The 16,779-nt window shown below is 40.0% G+C and overlaps 2 protein-coding genes across 2 annotated transcripts; one reads left to right on the forward strand and one right to left on the reverse strand.

The window, feature by feature from the left end:
- Window positions 1–5,673: 5,673 nt before the first annotated feature.
- LOC102539746 (olfactory receptor 1J21-like) lies at window positions 5,674–6,609 on the forward strand. Its single transcript, XM_015240230.3, has one exon. The coding sequence runs from the start codon at window positions 5,674–5,676 to the stop codon at window positions 6,607–6,609; it is 936 nt and encodes a 311-aa protein (XP_015095716.3).
- A 5,252-nt stretch (window positions 6,610–11,861) lies between these two features.
- On the reverse strand, window positions 11,862–12,791 carry LOC102536591 (olfactory receptor 1J1-like). Its single transcript, XM_015240229.2, has one exon. It carries the CDS (start codon window positions 12,789–12,791, stop codon window positions 11,862–11,864), a length of 930 nt encoding a protein of 309 aa, XP_015095715.2.
- Between the last annotated feature and the right edge of the window lie 3,988 nt (window positions 12,792–16,779).

Genomic DNA, 16,779 nt, shown 5'->3' on the forward strand with positions numbered 1-16,779 from the left:
AAAATGAGTGTTGTATTTTTCCCAAACAGAGATCTCACTTCTTATATGAAAAAGCTAAAGGCATGAATTTATAATTCACACACACAAAAATATTTACTGTGTGACTACTATGTGCCGGGTAATTTTCTAACGTTCTGGGAATGCAAGTTAAAAAAAAATTACTCCCTTTGTACAGTTTACATTCCAGCCCTCCTGATCCCACTCATCCTGCTCCTTTTTTCCATAGCAGTTTTTAAACCTTCTAACACACTGTAAGCTTTACTTACTTCTTAAATTGTCATTGTTTCTTTTCTGGAGTGTAAGCTCTACAGAAGATGGGTTTTTGTGTCTGAAATAAATAAATGATAAGTTTTGTTTGTAGGTAAAAATTGCTATGAATAAAAGAAGCATTAAAAAGGGGGAGAAAGATGGACATTTAGGCTGTTTCCATGTCTTGGCTATTGTAAATAGTGCTGCTATGAACATTGGGGTGCAGGTGTCATTCTGAAGTAGGGTTCCTTCTGGATATATGCCCAGGAGTGGGATTACTGGGTCATATGGTAAGTCTATTCTTACTCTTTTGAGGATACAATGGAATACTATTCAGCCATAAAAATTGACAACATAACAGCATTTGCAGCAACATGGATGCTCCTGGAGAATGTCATTCTAAGTGAAGTAAGCCAGAAGGAGAGAGAAAAATACCATATGAGATCGCTCACATGTGGAATCTAAAAAAAAAAGACATAAATACAAAGCAGAAACAGACTCATAGACATAGAATACAAACTTGTGGTTGCCAAGGGGGCAGGTGGTGGGAAGGGACAGACTGGGAGTTCAAAATTTGTAGATACTGACAGGCATATGTAGAATAGATAAACAAGATTATACTGTATAGCACAGGGAAATATATACAAGATCTTGTGGTAGCTCACAGCAGAAAAAAAATGTGACAATGCATATATGAATGTTCATGTATAACTGAAAAATTGTGCAATTTGAAGCAACATTGTAAAATGACTATAACTCAATAAAAAATGTTAAAAAAATAAAATAAAGTCTTTAACTGTTAACTCGAAAAAAAAGGAGGGGGAGGAGGAAGAGTGCTGGGTGTGGGGGGTCATAATTTAACATGATATGGTCCAGGAAGAGCTCATTGGAAAGGTAACATCCAAACAAAGATGTTAGTGAGGACCTGTAAGCCAGCCACAGGGGTATTTAGGGGAAAGCATTCCAAGCATAGAGATTAGCACCTAGAAATACTCTGAGGGGAGATGGTGCCTGACCTATTTCAGGGACATTAACTGGGTCTCTGTAGCTGGACAGGGAGGGCCAAGTAGGGGAGGGATGGTAGGCGATAAGTTTAGAGATATCAGAGGACTGGACTTGCAGGGCACTTCAGGTCATTGTAAGTGTATTAATCACAGGGAAACAGAATCAATAGGGTTGTGTGTGTGTGTGTTTGCATGTGCGTGTGCGTGTGTGTGTGCGTGTGTGTGTGTGTGTGCAGAGAGACATTTATTGGAATTGGCTCACATAATTGAGGAGGCTAGCATGCCCCAAACCTGCAGGGTAGGCTGGTAGGCTGGAAACCTGTGGAAAAGTTGCAGTTTGAGGCTGAAGGCAGTCTGCTGACAGAATTGCCTCTTCTTTGGGGGAGGTAATTTTTTTGTTAAGGCACTCAACCAATTGAGTGAATGAGGCCCACCTATATTGTGGCGGACAATCTGCCTTACTCAGAGTCTGCTGACTGCAATGTTAATCCCATCCAAAACATGTCTTCATAGAAACATCTAGAATAGTATTTAACCAACTATCTGAGTACTGCAGCCTAGCCCAGCTGACATGTAAAATTATCCATTATAGTAGAGTTTCTGGTTTTCAGTCTGAGCAATTTGGGAACCCACTGGAAGTGGATCGACACAGGAATACCATGGCCACACCTGATTTTGTTATTGTTTCTTTAAATACATCCAGATTTTTGGAGGATAAGTGACATACAATAAACTTCATATATCTAAAGTATAGAACTTAACCAGTTTTAACACATGTATACATGTAGGTAAACTTTGCCACAAACCATTGAAATCATCACTCTCTTGCTCTCTTTTTGCTCCTCCCTTCTGTCCCTAATCTGTTCCTTTTTTTTAATTCTTATTTTTTATTGAAGTGTAGTCAATTTACAATGTTAGTTTCATGTCTACAGCAAAGCAATTCAGTTATACATAAACATACCTATAGATATAGCCACTAATCTGTTTCTGTCAAACGGAGGGCTTTGCATCTTCTAGAAGTTTATGGAAATGCAATCATACAGTGTGTACACATTTATTGCTACTGTCTCTAACTCAGCATAAGCATACTGAGATTCACTCCTGTTGTACTGTGTATCAATAGATCATTCTTTTTATTCCTGAATAGTATTCCATTGCATGAAAGGATGTACCACAGCTTTTTTGTCCATTCACCTGTTGATGGACATCTGGGCTGTTTCCAGTTTTTGACTATGAAATAAAGCTATTGTGAACATTCTTGTATACATCTATGTATAGATATACACATTCTTTTTCTCTGGACAAATACCTAGTCTGTGTATGAGAGTTTCAATTCCTCTGTATCTTCAACAACACTTGATAGGAGCAGTCCCTTTCATTTCAGCCACCCTAGTAGGTGTACAGAGGGGTAAACCAGTTTACAGACCTGGAGCAGCTTGATTGGAGGGGTGTCTGGGTTTCTTTGCAAAAGAACCTTGTGACACTGGGTATTTTTGGAACTTCTTAATTCTCTCCAGCTCCATGCCTGATTTTTATCACACATCAGCACTATTCACCATTTACCTGCTATTCATTTTGCATTAACAATTTTTTCCTGCAACCCCCTGCCACATGGATATATGTTCCATGAGAAGTTTTTCTGTTTATATTATGCACTGTTGTGTCTCTAGAGCATATATCAGTGTTTACTTTTGTGAGAGCCTTAATGATCATTTAAGTGAATGAGTGCATGAATGAACAGATGAATTCATTCAACAACAATCAAGCATCCATTGTGAGCTGTAGCCAATTCCTAATGATATAAAGACATTGATCATAAACCTGAACATTTATTAAGCTTTCATTATGTGCTCATTTAACCATCCTTTGAACTCACATGAAGACTACAAGTATTATGTCCACTTTGAGAAGCCTGAGTCTCTGAGATCTTTGGTAAATTGCTCAGGCATGCTCAGAGTCTTTTTTTCCAGAGCTTATAGATTCAGTCCCCCTGCTCCTGAACAAGGCACAGATCCTACCCTCCAGAACCTCACAGAGGAGTAGGGAGACCTATACATTCTTCAGGGGCCCTGTGCTCTGTTGGGAAGACCTACAAACTTTAAGGGCTTTGTGTTCTAATGAAAGCCTGTGTAGGTGTTGTGGGAGCCCACAGAAACCTGCTGAGGTCCTTACACTGCCTGTTGTACAGAGAAGCTGAATTCATGATACAGAGGTTGTGAGCAATGGGGACCCCCTGCTTCCCATCCAGAGACTTGACCAGAAGCCCAGGGTATCACCAACATTAGGGACACCTTCTCCTGTGACGCCAGGTGCAACTCAGCCCATCTGGACCCTAAACCTACTCTTTCCCGAGGGGACAGGAGGAAGCTGGGCAATTAGTCCCAGCTGACTGCTTCTCTCGCCTGGGGTTTGTGGCTGTTTCTCTCTGGGGTCTCTTTCTTCTGGGCGAAAGGAAATCTCTTTGCCCATTGTTTTGAAGCTGGTGAACAGACATGAGAGTCTGTAAAGGTCCTTGGGCTACCCAGGTCTGCTCTTTCTCTTTGGATCCTGAGTCTTCCAGACAGAAAGTGAGGATTCAGGCAACAGAATGAAGCAGAAGGGGTCTGAACTCATAACACCGGTATAGCTTGGAAGAGGCCCGGAAGTCTCCAAAGTTGTGTGTGTGTGTGTGTGACCATCAGAGAAGTCATATGCATTTTGTATGTTTGTTGTGTTGTGTGACTTTATGTGTTTATGTGTCACTGACAAACACTGAATGACCAACACACTAGGATATATGCAGGTCAGAGAAACTGGGAGTTTCCTCTCAGTGTGTGCTGATTTTACTTGCATTTATGTTGCTTGTGTTCTGCGTGGAAAACTTTGTGCATGGCTGGTGATTCGAATATATGTGACTTCTTGTGACTGCAATGCCTGTGGTAGAGGATGCTTGAGAGTCCTGTGTGTGTGTGTATCTGTGTCGTACGGGTGTATTTGGTTTGTGACTTTTGCATATATATGTGTGAAGCTGATTCACACCCTGACTGTACTTATTCAGTTTGAATATAAGCTGGAGAAATCTGTGAATTTCCATTTGGCAAGTGTGTCTGTGATAGCGTGTGAGTGCTTTTGTATAACAGACGCGCATCTTGACTTCCTTCACACTGAAAAGGCAAATACGTGGGTGTGTGTGTGTAACACTCTTCACTTTCCTGAGACCAGAATCCACACAGGCTTCCTTCCAAACGAAGCCCACTTTGAAGAACTCTTGGCAACCATTTTTCAGTGATTTAAATACTCAAGCAGGACCCCTGGAAGCCCAGTATTTTTGACATCCTTCTATTTTGGTAATATAATTTAGAAATGAAATGCTCATTTCCAGTGTCACATATGTTGACACTCAGATCTTTGTTTGGCATAGTATTAATTCAATGTCAGTTATTATCAGCATGAAGATCAATAGTGGGAAATAGTGATGGTCAATCAGGTAACTGAATTCTAATGGACACCTCCAACCCTTCAGTATCTCCCAGCTCTCAGACACCAGTTCTCAGGTGTCTTCCTACTTCGGAATCTCCAGATTGGAGCCAACCTGGATATAGAGATACATATCCACCAGATATAGATGGAGATACAGGCAATGAAGAGAGGTTTACTTCTTGGCAAGAAGATAAACTTGCATTAAGGCAGGTTTCACCAGGGAATTTACTGCAGTGATAGGATGAGCTCAGAAACTCACCATAAGTTAACAATAGGTTAACACAAATTTTAGGTCAGCTTCTTAGTCTTTTGTGCTGACAATACTGTTTTCTTAAATTCCTGAATTTGATACTGGTTTTATTTGGGTAAGGTTTTATTTGGATACTTACTCTGTCATAAAAATAATCGATAAAATTTTGTATTTCTGTTATGCAGGACACTGTTCTTAGATATTAATGTGCATTGAATTAGAATCCACTTATTAACTCCATGAATGTGTGATATGGGATCTTCGCGTTACAGAGACACAACACGAGACCAAGAGAGATTTAACGTCCCAAGTCATACAGCCAGACGTGGTGCGGCCAGAATCACAACACAAAGAAACTGACTTCAGGTCCGTAGCTTTAGTCAGGTGTTCCCTAGAGGGTCAGTATCCTGAAGGAAGAGGTCCTGTACGTCCTATTTATTCTTGTATCCTTTAACTATTAGCTTAGTGCCAGGAACATTGCTGATTAAGAAAAAGAAGAATGAAATTTGCTCTGGTTTCCACTGAAAGGAACCAGCTGAGCACTGATGGTGTGTCACTTGCTTTGGCAACACTAGGCGATGAAAGAAATGCAGGCAGTTATTCTTTTTCTCCACGGGAAAGTAAGAAACCCTAGTGTGGTGGCCATAGTCACAACTTTAAAGTCTCTGACATTTCCCTCTGCCCTTCATTCCCAGCAGACAGGAGAGGAGCATGAGGAGGGAGAACCAGAGCAGCGTGTCCCAGTTCCTCCTCTTGGGGCTCCCCATCCGGCCAGAGCAGCAGGGCGCGGTCTTCGCCCTGTTCCTGGGTGTGTACTTGACCACAGTGCTGGGGAACCTGCTCATCATCCTGCTCATCAGGCTGGACTCTCGCCTCCACACCCCCATGTACTTCTTCCTCAGCCACTTGGCCCTCACTGACATCACTTTTTCATCAGTTACAGCTCCAAAGATGCTCGTGAACATGCAGACACAGAACCACTCCATCTCATATGCTGGGTGCATTTCCCAGGTGTATTTTTTCTTAATGCTGGGGTGCCTTGACAGCTTCCTTCTCACCTCAATGGCCTATGACAGGTACGTGGCCATCTGTCACCCCCTCCACTACATGACGATCATGAGTCAGAGCCTGTGCTTCCGGCTAGTGATTGTGTCCTGGGTCCTATCCTCTGCCAGTGCCATTTTGCACACCCTCCTCCTGGCCCGCCTCTCTTTCTGTGGAGACAACGCTCTCCCCCACTTCTTCTGTGACCTTTCCACCTTACTTAAGCTGTCCAGTTCAGACACCACCGTTAATGAGCTGTTCATCCTCACTGTGGGAGTGCTGGTCATTACCCTGCCATTGCTATGCATCTTGGTCTCTTACAGTCGCATCGGGACCACCATCCTTAGGGTCCCCTCCACCAAGGGAATCTGCAAAGCCTTGTCCACATGTGGCTCCCACCTCTCTGTGGTGTCCCTGTACTATGGAACAATTATTGGACTGTACTTTTTCCCCTCAGACGATAGCTCCAATGACAAGGATGTGATTGTGGCTCTATTGTACACTCTGGTCACCCCCATGCTAAATCCTTTCATCTACAGTCTGAGAAATCGGGATATGAAGGGAGCTCTGGGAAATATACTTGGTAGAAGATCATTTTCATAATGATAAGCATTGTTTCCCCTGTTAATTAAACTGAACACCTGTTCCATCCCACATGTGCAACGCAAGCATCCTTCCCTCCCTGATTAGCTGTTTCTTACTGAATCTTGCTCTGGCACTTTTCCTTCAGTCTGTTTCAACCTGGACATAGTTTTTTTTCCTGTTTGGATTCTTTTGTTCATTATACAAAGGGAAGGTTTTTACAAATATCCTGCATAACTACATTTCCTTCCCCCCTTTTTTATGGTATCCCTTGTCCTACAAATATTAAGATTTTTATGTAGTCACAACATTTTTTCATTTATTTGTGGGGTGGGGATAATTTACAGACTTTATGTAGCAAAGCATTCTTCCCTTCTTAAAATAACAAAAATATTTCTTCCGGTTGTTTCACAATTTTATATTGTGTTTAATTCTGTAACACCTTTAAAATTTATTTCCTTAGAATTTTTTTTTATTTCCTTAGAATTTTTAATTGAAGTGTAGTTGATCTAAAATGTTAGTTTCAGGTGTATGGTGAAGTGCTTCGCTTATACATATACATACATATATATTTTTTTCTTTCAGATTCTTTTCCATTATATGTTATTATAAGAAATTGAATATAGTTCCCTGTGCTATACAGTAGGTCCTTATTGTTTATCTATTTTATGTATGGTAATGTGTATCTGTTAAACTCCAACTCCTAATTTATTCCTCCTCGCATTTTCCCCTTTGGTAACCATAGTTTGTTTTCTATGTCTGTGAGTCTGTTTTTGGTTTGTAAATAGAATTTGTATCATACAATTTATTTTTTGAGTGAACTTAATTAGAAATCTAATTTTATTTATAATTTCCTTTTTTGAATATTACTATACTTTTATTTTAAAAGCAACTTCCTGTTACTTTTTTACCCTTTTCTTATAAGCTTTAATTGAAACATCTCTTTTTCTGTGATTTATCTTTTTTTTAACAAACATAATTGTATATCTTGAAAGTGTACAGTGTGATGATTTGATAAGCCAGACAAAGAAAGACAGATACTGTATGGTAACACACATATGTGTAATCTTAGAAAAAAAGTGATTTCATAGAAACAGAAAATAGAATGGTGGTTGCCAGGGGCTGGAGGTAGACGGGAGTGTGTGATGTGCGTCAGATGGTTGAAATTTTTAGTTTTAAGAACAATGAGTTCTGAAGATCTAACGTAGCATGGTGACAATAGTTAACAGCATGATATTGCATACTGTAAGTTACTGAGGGTAAATCATAAACATTATCACCACACACATGAAAAAGTTCACTAAGTGAGGTGATGGATGTGTTAATTACCTTGATCTTGGTAATCATTCCACAGTGTATATGTATATGAAATCATCACGTTGTATACTTTTGTTTATAACTTCTTACCTATGTGTGAGGTCAAATTCTGAGTCCTTTAAATCACTTGAATATTTTTCAAGCTTGAGCAATATTTTTACCCACTTTACTGGAAATTTTAAGCTTTAAAAATTATTGGAATAGCATGAAAACAAAAAACCATATACAATATACACACAGTTTAAATGTACATGTATATATGTGTATGTATGTGTATGTGTTCACATATATATGTGACATATCATCACACTTTAAAGAATAACATTAAAAGAAATGCTCATTTAACAATTTCTGGGCTTAATTAGTGGAAAACTAACAATATAGTTGAAGCCTCTAGTATCTCCTCCTCAGTTGCATCTTCTCTTCTTGAAAGTACCCAGCATCTTTAGTATTTTCAATATTTTTATTTTTCTTTAAAGCTTCAACACTTCTATACTGACTCCTAGAACTGCATATAAATGGAATAATACTATATTTTTTCTTCTAGGTTTTGCTTTCGTTGTCTAATATTGTCCCTGTGAAATTGATCCATATTGTGTAATGTTTCACTGTGAGACTATAGCACACATATCTGTGCTATTTTCTACGGCTGTTTTGTTTATTTTCAGCATTATGCTCCTATGAACAATGTTGCTGCAAACATTTTTGTACATTCCCTATTGTGTATGAGCAAGAGATTCTGTTAATTATATACCCAGAAGAAGAATGACTGAATTACAGGCATGCACATTCAACTGTTAACCATCACTGCTAAATCTTCTCAATTAGTTGTACCAAGAAGCCAGTTTGAAAGGCTACATACTGTATGATTTCAACTGTATCACATTCTGGAAAAGGCCAACCATAGAGAAGGCAAAAAGCTTTGGTTACCAGGGGTTCAGGGTTTGAGGGGAGGGGATGGATAAATAGAGCAAAGGGGATTTTTAGGGCAGTGAAACTATTCTGTATGATACTATAATGGTGGATGAATGTCATTATGGATTTGTTTCAAGAATAAAAAAAATACAGTACAAAGAGTGAATGCTAATGCTAGCAAAATTTCATGACTTCCTTCCAAGTGTGACATTGTCCCTGGGAGGCAGCTGCCCCATTTCCTCTTAGTCAAGGTGTGGCTACGTGGCATGTTCTTCTACTTGGAAAAGACTGTGTGTTCTTTCCTGGCCACAATTTTAAAGAAGCATGTGTGCCTTCTCCTTTATTATCAAGGAAGCAAATTACCTGCTGCTCTGAGAGATCACTGAACTTGGTCCCTAAATTACCACATAGTGAACTGCCATCGACCCTCTAGAAGAGCCACACTGGACCATTTGAGCAGCCACCATCATCCTTATTGGTACAAAATTTTCCTCTGTGAAATACATAATTATGGCTTTTCCCTGCTATTCTATTGCACTGTTTCTCTCTTGTTAATTGCCTTGTAGACAGACTTCACATAATCTGGAAATTTAGCCTTTGTCAGTTGTATGTATTGCAAATGCTGTCCATTATTAGAAGCTTATTACTTTTGTTTTTTTACTATCTAGCAATGTCTTCATTTTAAATGAAGTTAAATGCATTAAAGTTATTAATGCATCATTTTATGATTTGTGTTCTTGACTTTAACATGCTTCCTTGAGAAAGTCACCTTGAAAATGGCAACTGTTTTATTTTATAGACAAGGAAGGGATGTGGCGTCAGGAAACGTGCGGAGGCTGAGGAAGGGTGGACTCAGATTTCTTGTCAGAGGGAGCATCTTGAATTTGCGTAAGTCTTAGGAACAGCCCAGTGGGATCTCCTCTGACACCATTTGCTGTAGATAATTCAGCATTAGATGAGTCCACCTTGTACTCTTGCCCAAAGGACAGAGCTGTTTAGCAAAATAACCCACAACAAGACTGATACGGTGCTGCAGTGTTGGTGTCAGAGTAAATATGCTTCCAACTCAGAGATGTTACTATTAATTGAACACACACAAATAAATACCTTATGACCAGCAGTTCACATGGGCAAGAAGGCATAGTCCAGAGTCTGGGGGAAGTTTATGATCTTGGAAAACAGAAGCCAGTTGAGCCTCTAGAGTAAAACCCATGCTCCTGACCTAATTAATACACCAGGACAAAAACCTGAGCTAGGTGTCATCAGAATAGAATAACAGATGTGTATGTGTGACTGAACCATTATGCTGCACACCAGAAACTGACACAACATTGTAAACTGACTCTATTTCAATAAAAAAAGAATAGAATGATAGAGCATCAGTAGTATGTGCCTTGTTAACAGTTCAACGGGATCAGTTTTTGTTAAGCACTTTGGATATTTCCATGACCCAACAGGATCTTCTACTAGCGCTGGCTTTCCAGTGTGGTTTACACAAACTATATCTGAATTTTGAAAAAGAAAAAAAAAAGAAGAAGACTTCCCTGTCTCATGTATATAAAGTTAGTGCGCTGTATTCGTATGTAAAATTTTTAACACTTTGCCTTTAGTTCTTGAAATACATGGAGCTGTTTTTAATGCAGTATCAGGTAAAGATTCATTTTTATCACTTTATACAAAAGGGGGGTTGGGAAGAAGCCTGAGAGTGCCCACATGCAAGTCCCAGGAATAGAACAAGGGATGCATGAGACAGAACCTCCCCCAAATGAGTCCACTTAAGATCCGCTAATCCACAGTTGGCCACAGAAGCATGAATGAGACCAGGCAAGTCCAGAAAAACCACCTTCCTAAGCTGGATCAGCCAAGACTCAACCAACCCTCAGATTCATAAGTAACGTGAATGCTTTCTCCAAAAGCAACATCTTTACCAGAATCTTTCGTCTCCAGCTCTTAGCAATTTTTAGAACCATATCTAGGTTGAGAGGCTTAAGAATTATGAAACTGATCAGTGGGCATTTCCTATAGACACCTTCCCTTTATGTCTTACAGCTCATTGCTATCTGGTGCCTATCACATCTTGGTGCCTCAGCTGAAACTTCCAGTTTGACATCCTGAAATACGCCACTCCCTCTGCCCGTGATTATCAGGACAAGGTAGAATGCTGTGCATCTGGATATTTCTGATTTGTTAAGTCTCATGTAAAGCAGTATCTTCTCTAGGAAGGTTTTCATACATCCTCTGCCACTAGGCGGAGCTAATTATTCCTCCTCAGGACACAGTATTCCATATAAATGATTGTAGCCCTTGGCTAAATTACTCTGGATCAGCCAGGCAAGATTCGATTCTTCCTTTCACTAACTGTGATCCTAAAGTGTCCTTCATCTCTTTGAGCCTGAGTTTCACAACGGTTATCTCTGAGGGTTATTGTCAGGATTAAAGTAGATGATTTTAATGCATAATATGCTTTCGACCAGAACCTGAAACAACAGAGGTGATATTTATTTTGTTGTTGAATATCCGCAAGTGTCTGGGGAGAAAGGAAGTGTGCGCTGTACTTCTGAGGGACAAGAAAGCAGTGCTTTTATTATGTAAGGAGAGTAAAATGTAATAAGTTCTCCTTGCAAGTTCCCGCAGGACTCAGGGTCTCTGGATGCCTGGGTGCCTGGGTGCAGAAGGAGGCATATTCTCATCAAAAATGGGAAATTCGTTAGAAACGGAGATAAGGAAAGTCCTGACACATTTTATAAAACTTTAAAATTGGGGCAAGGACCAGCCCTGACAGCTTCCATTTAATAACAGCCAAAGTGACATAGCATCCTCAAGGTATTGTACAATCCCCCTTACCCAAGGAAAGAGCAAGTTAGGTCTCATAAAGCACACCCCACTTTTACTGTTCCCCCCAGCAGGTGCAAGAATAGTATCAGCGACAGCTAAGGAAGGAAGATAAGTAAGCGCTATTTTCAATCATTTGTATTTATACGTAATTGAGGAAATAAAATCATATGGATGCTTCAAAAGGAGGGTAAATGCCAGTTGGAAGACTACGTTTTCTTACTCAAGAGTTTTCTCAAGGCCCCTTTCATGTCTTTGTTTCTCAGGCTATAAATGAAAGGGTTCAACATGGGAGTGATCACTGCATACACCAATGAAGCAATTATGTTGTTGTCATTGGTGTTGTTGGATGAGGGAAGAAAATATAGACCAATAATTGCCCCGTAGTAAAGAGCCACTGCTGAGAGATGCGATCCACAAGTGGACAAGGCTTTGCAGACGCCTTTGGTAGAGGGAAGCCGGAGGATGGTGGCCCCAATGTGGCCGTAAGAAACCAGGATGCATAAGAACGGAAGCACAATGGCTGTGAATCCTGCAGTGAAGATTACCAGTTGGTTGAGGGAGGTGTCTGAGCAGGACAATTTGAGCAGGGCAGCAAGGTCACAGAAGAAGTGGGGGATGGCATGCTCAGCACAGAACGACAGCCCGGCTAGGAGGAGGGTGTGCAAAAGGGCACAAATGCAAGCAGCGGCCCAGGACCCAGCCACCAGCAGGACACAAACACCCTGGCTCATGATGGTGGTATAACGCAGAGGGTGACAGACGGCCACATACCTGTCATAGGCCATCGAAGTGATCAGAAAACTGTCCAAATCAGCAAAGAGTATGAAAAAGTATGTCTGGGAAATGCACCCGGCATAGGGGATGGATTTGTACCTAGTCTGCATGTCCATCAGCATCTTAGGGACAGTGACAGATGAGAAAGCAGTATCAGTGAGGGCCAAGTGGCTGAGGAAGAAGTACATGGGGGTGTGGAGGCGAGAGTCCAGCCTGATGAGCAGGATGATGAGCAGGTTCCCCAGCACCGTGGTCAGGTACACGCCCAGGAACAGGGCGAAGACCACGCCCCGCTGCTCTGGCCGGATGGGGAGCCCCAGGAGGAGGAACTGGGACACGCTGGTCTGGTTCTCCCTCCTCATGCTGGTGTATCAGCGGAAGGGGACTAGTGGGGTGAGCTGAAGGGAAAAGGTAGAATGTCTTCGGATAAAAAAGTGATCATTGTGGCATAGCATAATGAAGATGTTCTTTTCATCTAGGGAAGGTCTTCATCCACATTTTCTTATGTTTGTACCATATTTTACTGGAAAATACAGAAAAAGTGTAGGTTTCTTTCTCAGTCTGGTGCCAATCTTTGTAAATGACAATACAGACAGTCAATGTTTATTCAACGTGGTCCTCATGCACTGTTCTAGTAGCTTATGCATAGTAACTAATGCAATGGTCTTAAGAATCTCAGCTACGTAGGTACTGTTACTATTTCCACTTTCCAGATGGGATAGCTCAGGCAGACAGTCTCCCAGGCACGGAAGTAAAGAAGAGAAGCCAGGATCTGGACTCAAGAATTTGGACTCCAGAGTTTGTTCTCTGGAAGCAAACAGATTATTTGACGTCCGATGTCTCTTTGCTTTTGTAATTATGTGTGTAATGATCTGCTTAATTCTGTATCCTCTGCTTCTCTACACATTCCATAATTATTTCTAATCTCTTCACTGCTTGCAGAGCCCAGAATCTATCAAAGACAATTAATGCATACACAACACAAATTTGTTGATCAAATAAAAGATGTCCTACCCAATTAAATTCATCATGGGAGCCTCTTTTTTCAGCTATTATTATAATTTTTAATAAGATTTTATTTATTTATTTTCATTATTGGGAGGGGGAGGTAATTAGGTTTATTTATTTATTTATGTTTAGAGGGAGTACTGGGGATTGAACCCAGGACCTCGGACATGCTAAGCATGTGTTCTACTACTTGAGTTATATCCTCTCCCGACCATCATGGCAGCCTCTTTAAGAAATTTACAACAAGCCTTGTTCAAGACTCAGGTTTGATCCTCATAATCCTGGGGCCTTATGTTATCTATTGTCCACATGGCATCACATTCAAAGTCATACAATCTAAAAGCCAAACATAATTTTTAAAAGGCATTCTAAACTTAATCTTTAAAAACTGTGATTCACCATGTTGTACACCTGTAACTTATATAATATTGTACATCAACTATGTCACAATAAAATTTTTTTAAATAAATAAAATAGAAAATTAAAAAGAAAGAATTCTAATCTTTTCGGTATCTCTAAAATAGCCTCTAAGAGATTTATTTCCTAACCCAAATCAATATTTCTCAAATTTCTATGTATTTTTTAAAGAGAAGGTAGGGATTCACTATAACCTATCAAAACTTATTGTAAAGCTATATTGATTACAAGACATAATGTGTTTTTACAAACATAAATCAACAAGACAGTGGAGGGAAATAGCCTATCAACAGACACATGGATAATTAGGACTTGGCTTCCCCATCACCTTGCCAACTAGATGCAGGAGGCAACCATATACCACCAGTCCTGGCTCCACCACCCCCATCTGAGTGAAAGGAAGCCTGTAATTATGAACCAACTTAATTCAGCAGGTGAAAATTCATGTCAAATGATAACTTTCAATGACCACAGCAAAGCAGTCAACTGGCTCCTGATAATGTCAGAGCCAGATATAAAATCAGAAAATATATGAATTCCTTACCATTAGGTCTCCCCAAACAGTGAAAGATAGCTTGCTACTTAGTCCTAGAGACAGAAGGCTTTCTGGACAGATTCCAGCACCTTGGCCCCAATCTTGGCCCCACAATCATCATGGATTATAGAAAATGAGCAATGGAACACTCTAATTTTCTTGAGATTCTTTAGATTATTTGGGTCAGTTTTTCTTGGGGGTGGGTGCAGAATTATGCCTGTGTAGTGTGATTCCCAGATCAGCACTGAGCCTTCCATATCTCTACCCAAAACACCAACCTCAATAGGCCCTGGTACCTAAAATTCTTTCAGCAAGAGAAAAAAAAACTTTAAGGTCCCAACTATGGTTTAGGTTTAAAAATTAACGTTCTTGGGAGAGAGCCCTGTGGCTAACTTACTGAGATAGAATGGCTGGGAACCATTAATATTTGGGGACCAGGTTTGGATGGCCAAAAAAGGGCACTGACCACTAAGTCAAAGTAAGGAGGGAAGGAGGTTGGGGATTACAGGCAGAATAAGAGCAAAGGCTGTAGTCACTGAAGACAAATTTACTACTTTTCCAATTTGGCTGAATGAATGCTACAGGGCTAAAAATAGTCACATTGTTAATAAAATCTGATTTAGCACCTAAGTTGCCCCAGATGGTTTTCACTTCTTCCCCAAACCTTCCAACACAGGCATTCTGATCCTCATTTTAGAGAGGAGAACACTGGGACTCAGTGATGAAACCTGCCCAGTGTTAAGCACTAGTATATAGTGATCCTGGGATTTGATCCCACGTCTACTTAACTCAAAGAATATATTCTTCCCACTATATTACGTGCCTTCATTAACTCAAGAAAGTAGTACTTGCTGCCTAAGAACATTCAAGAATTTCAGGAAGTAAATCAGGAAGTTTGAAGATGAGTGAAAAATCTGTGGTTCCAAGGTTTGTGCCTAGATGGTAACATCAATGATAATAATAAAATGATAACAACAATCATTCATTCATTAATCACATGTTTATTGTGTGAATAATATAGGCCAGTTGCTGTGACATGTACTTTTTCAGCCTAAAAGGGCCATAAAAAAGCATTGTTTTCATTTAGCCAGTTGGAAACTCGGACTTAAGAGTATAAGTAATTTGCTGTAAATCATTCATCATAAAATTAATGGACAGATCATTCAATCCCGTATTTATCTGATTTCAAACCCATGTTTCTAACCACCATGCTGTACTGGCTCCTATAGAGCATGAATTAACAAAATAAAGACACCCGGATACACGCTTCTTGTTAAAGAGAGGAAGGTGAGAGCTGTAATTTCCCCAAAGCCTTTGGGTGGATGTACTGTCTCAGTCCTTAAAGGATGATCAGAAGTGAATAGAGAAACTAAGAGGCCAGCTACTGGATTTACAAAAACAGCTGTTCGTAAAGCGAATTTCTCAGGGCTCCAGGACAAAGCATATCAAACCTTGGTCAGTATTTTTCATAGACTACCTAACCTCCAATAATAGGCAAAAGGTTAAAGCAAATATGGTACATACCCATTGCAAGTAAAACCACATAGCCAATAAAATGAATTCATAAAGCTTATGATATAATTTTTGAAGGAACGTAATGGAAAATAGTATATAGGCATGTTTAAAACTATTTGTAAAAACAATGCAGATTGTATAATCATTACTATTATTAAACCTGGAAGGTTTTGCTCTCAGCTTGCATGCATGCCAGATATTCACCAAAACAGTGAAAGAGAGAACAATTTCTTGGAAGGGAAGTACAAATGCAAAGGAATTATAATTAGTATGTCTACCTAAGTCATTTGAGATGATACAACAAAATAATAAAAAGTACTTGGCTCAAGTACAATCACGCGCAAGATTTTGTAGCAGATCATTCACACACACACACACACACACACACACACACGTGTTGCTGAGTGAAGTCTACAAACACTGCCCTTACCTTGCTCAGGAGAGATAAATTCAAATACATCAGCTCCAGGGTATGAACTAATTATTTATTTTCTCTCCAAAAGACCTTGACCTAGAACACGGAAAAAAAGTCATGAGCTCAACTCTGAAGTGGGAAGAAGGTACACTTTCTCACTGGATGCAAGACAATAACAAAAGTATCCATTTTATCAGCCCAGTTGGGACCCAGGGGACCAAGGCCACAAATTTCTGGTGAGGGACAATTTGTACACTTTCCTTCATCGTACCCAGTGGAGATGTGCCTTTGCCCAAAGGCAAAGATAGTCAACTCTTGCGGGAATGTAAATGAGGACTCATTATTTGCAGCTTCATGTAAAGAATGTTCACATCTATGAGCTCATTTAATGGTCCCTATCATTCTTGAGGTAAACAGTATTTTTCCCGTTTTATTACAATGAGAGTGGCTCAAAAGAAAA

Source organism: Vicugna pacos, chromosome 4 (assembly GCF_048564905.1).
Source record: "Vicugna pacos chromosome 4, VicPac4, whole genome shotgun sequence".
In the NCBI taxonomy this organism is placed as follows: Eukaryota; Metazoa; Chordata; class Mammalia; order Artiodactyla; family Camelidae; genus Vicugna; species Vicugna pacos.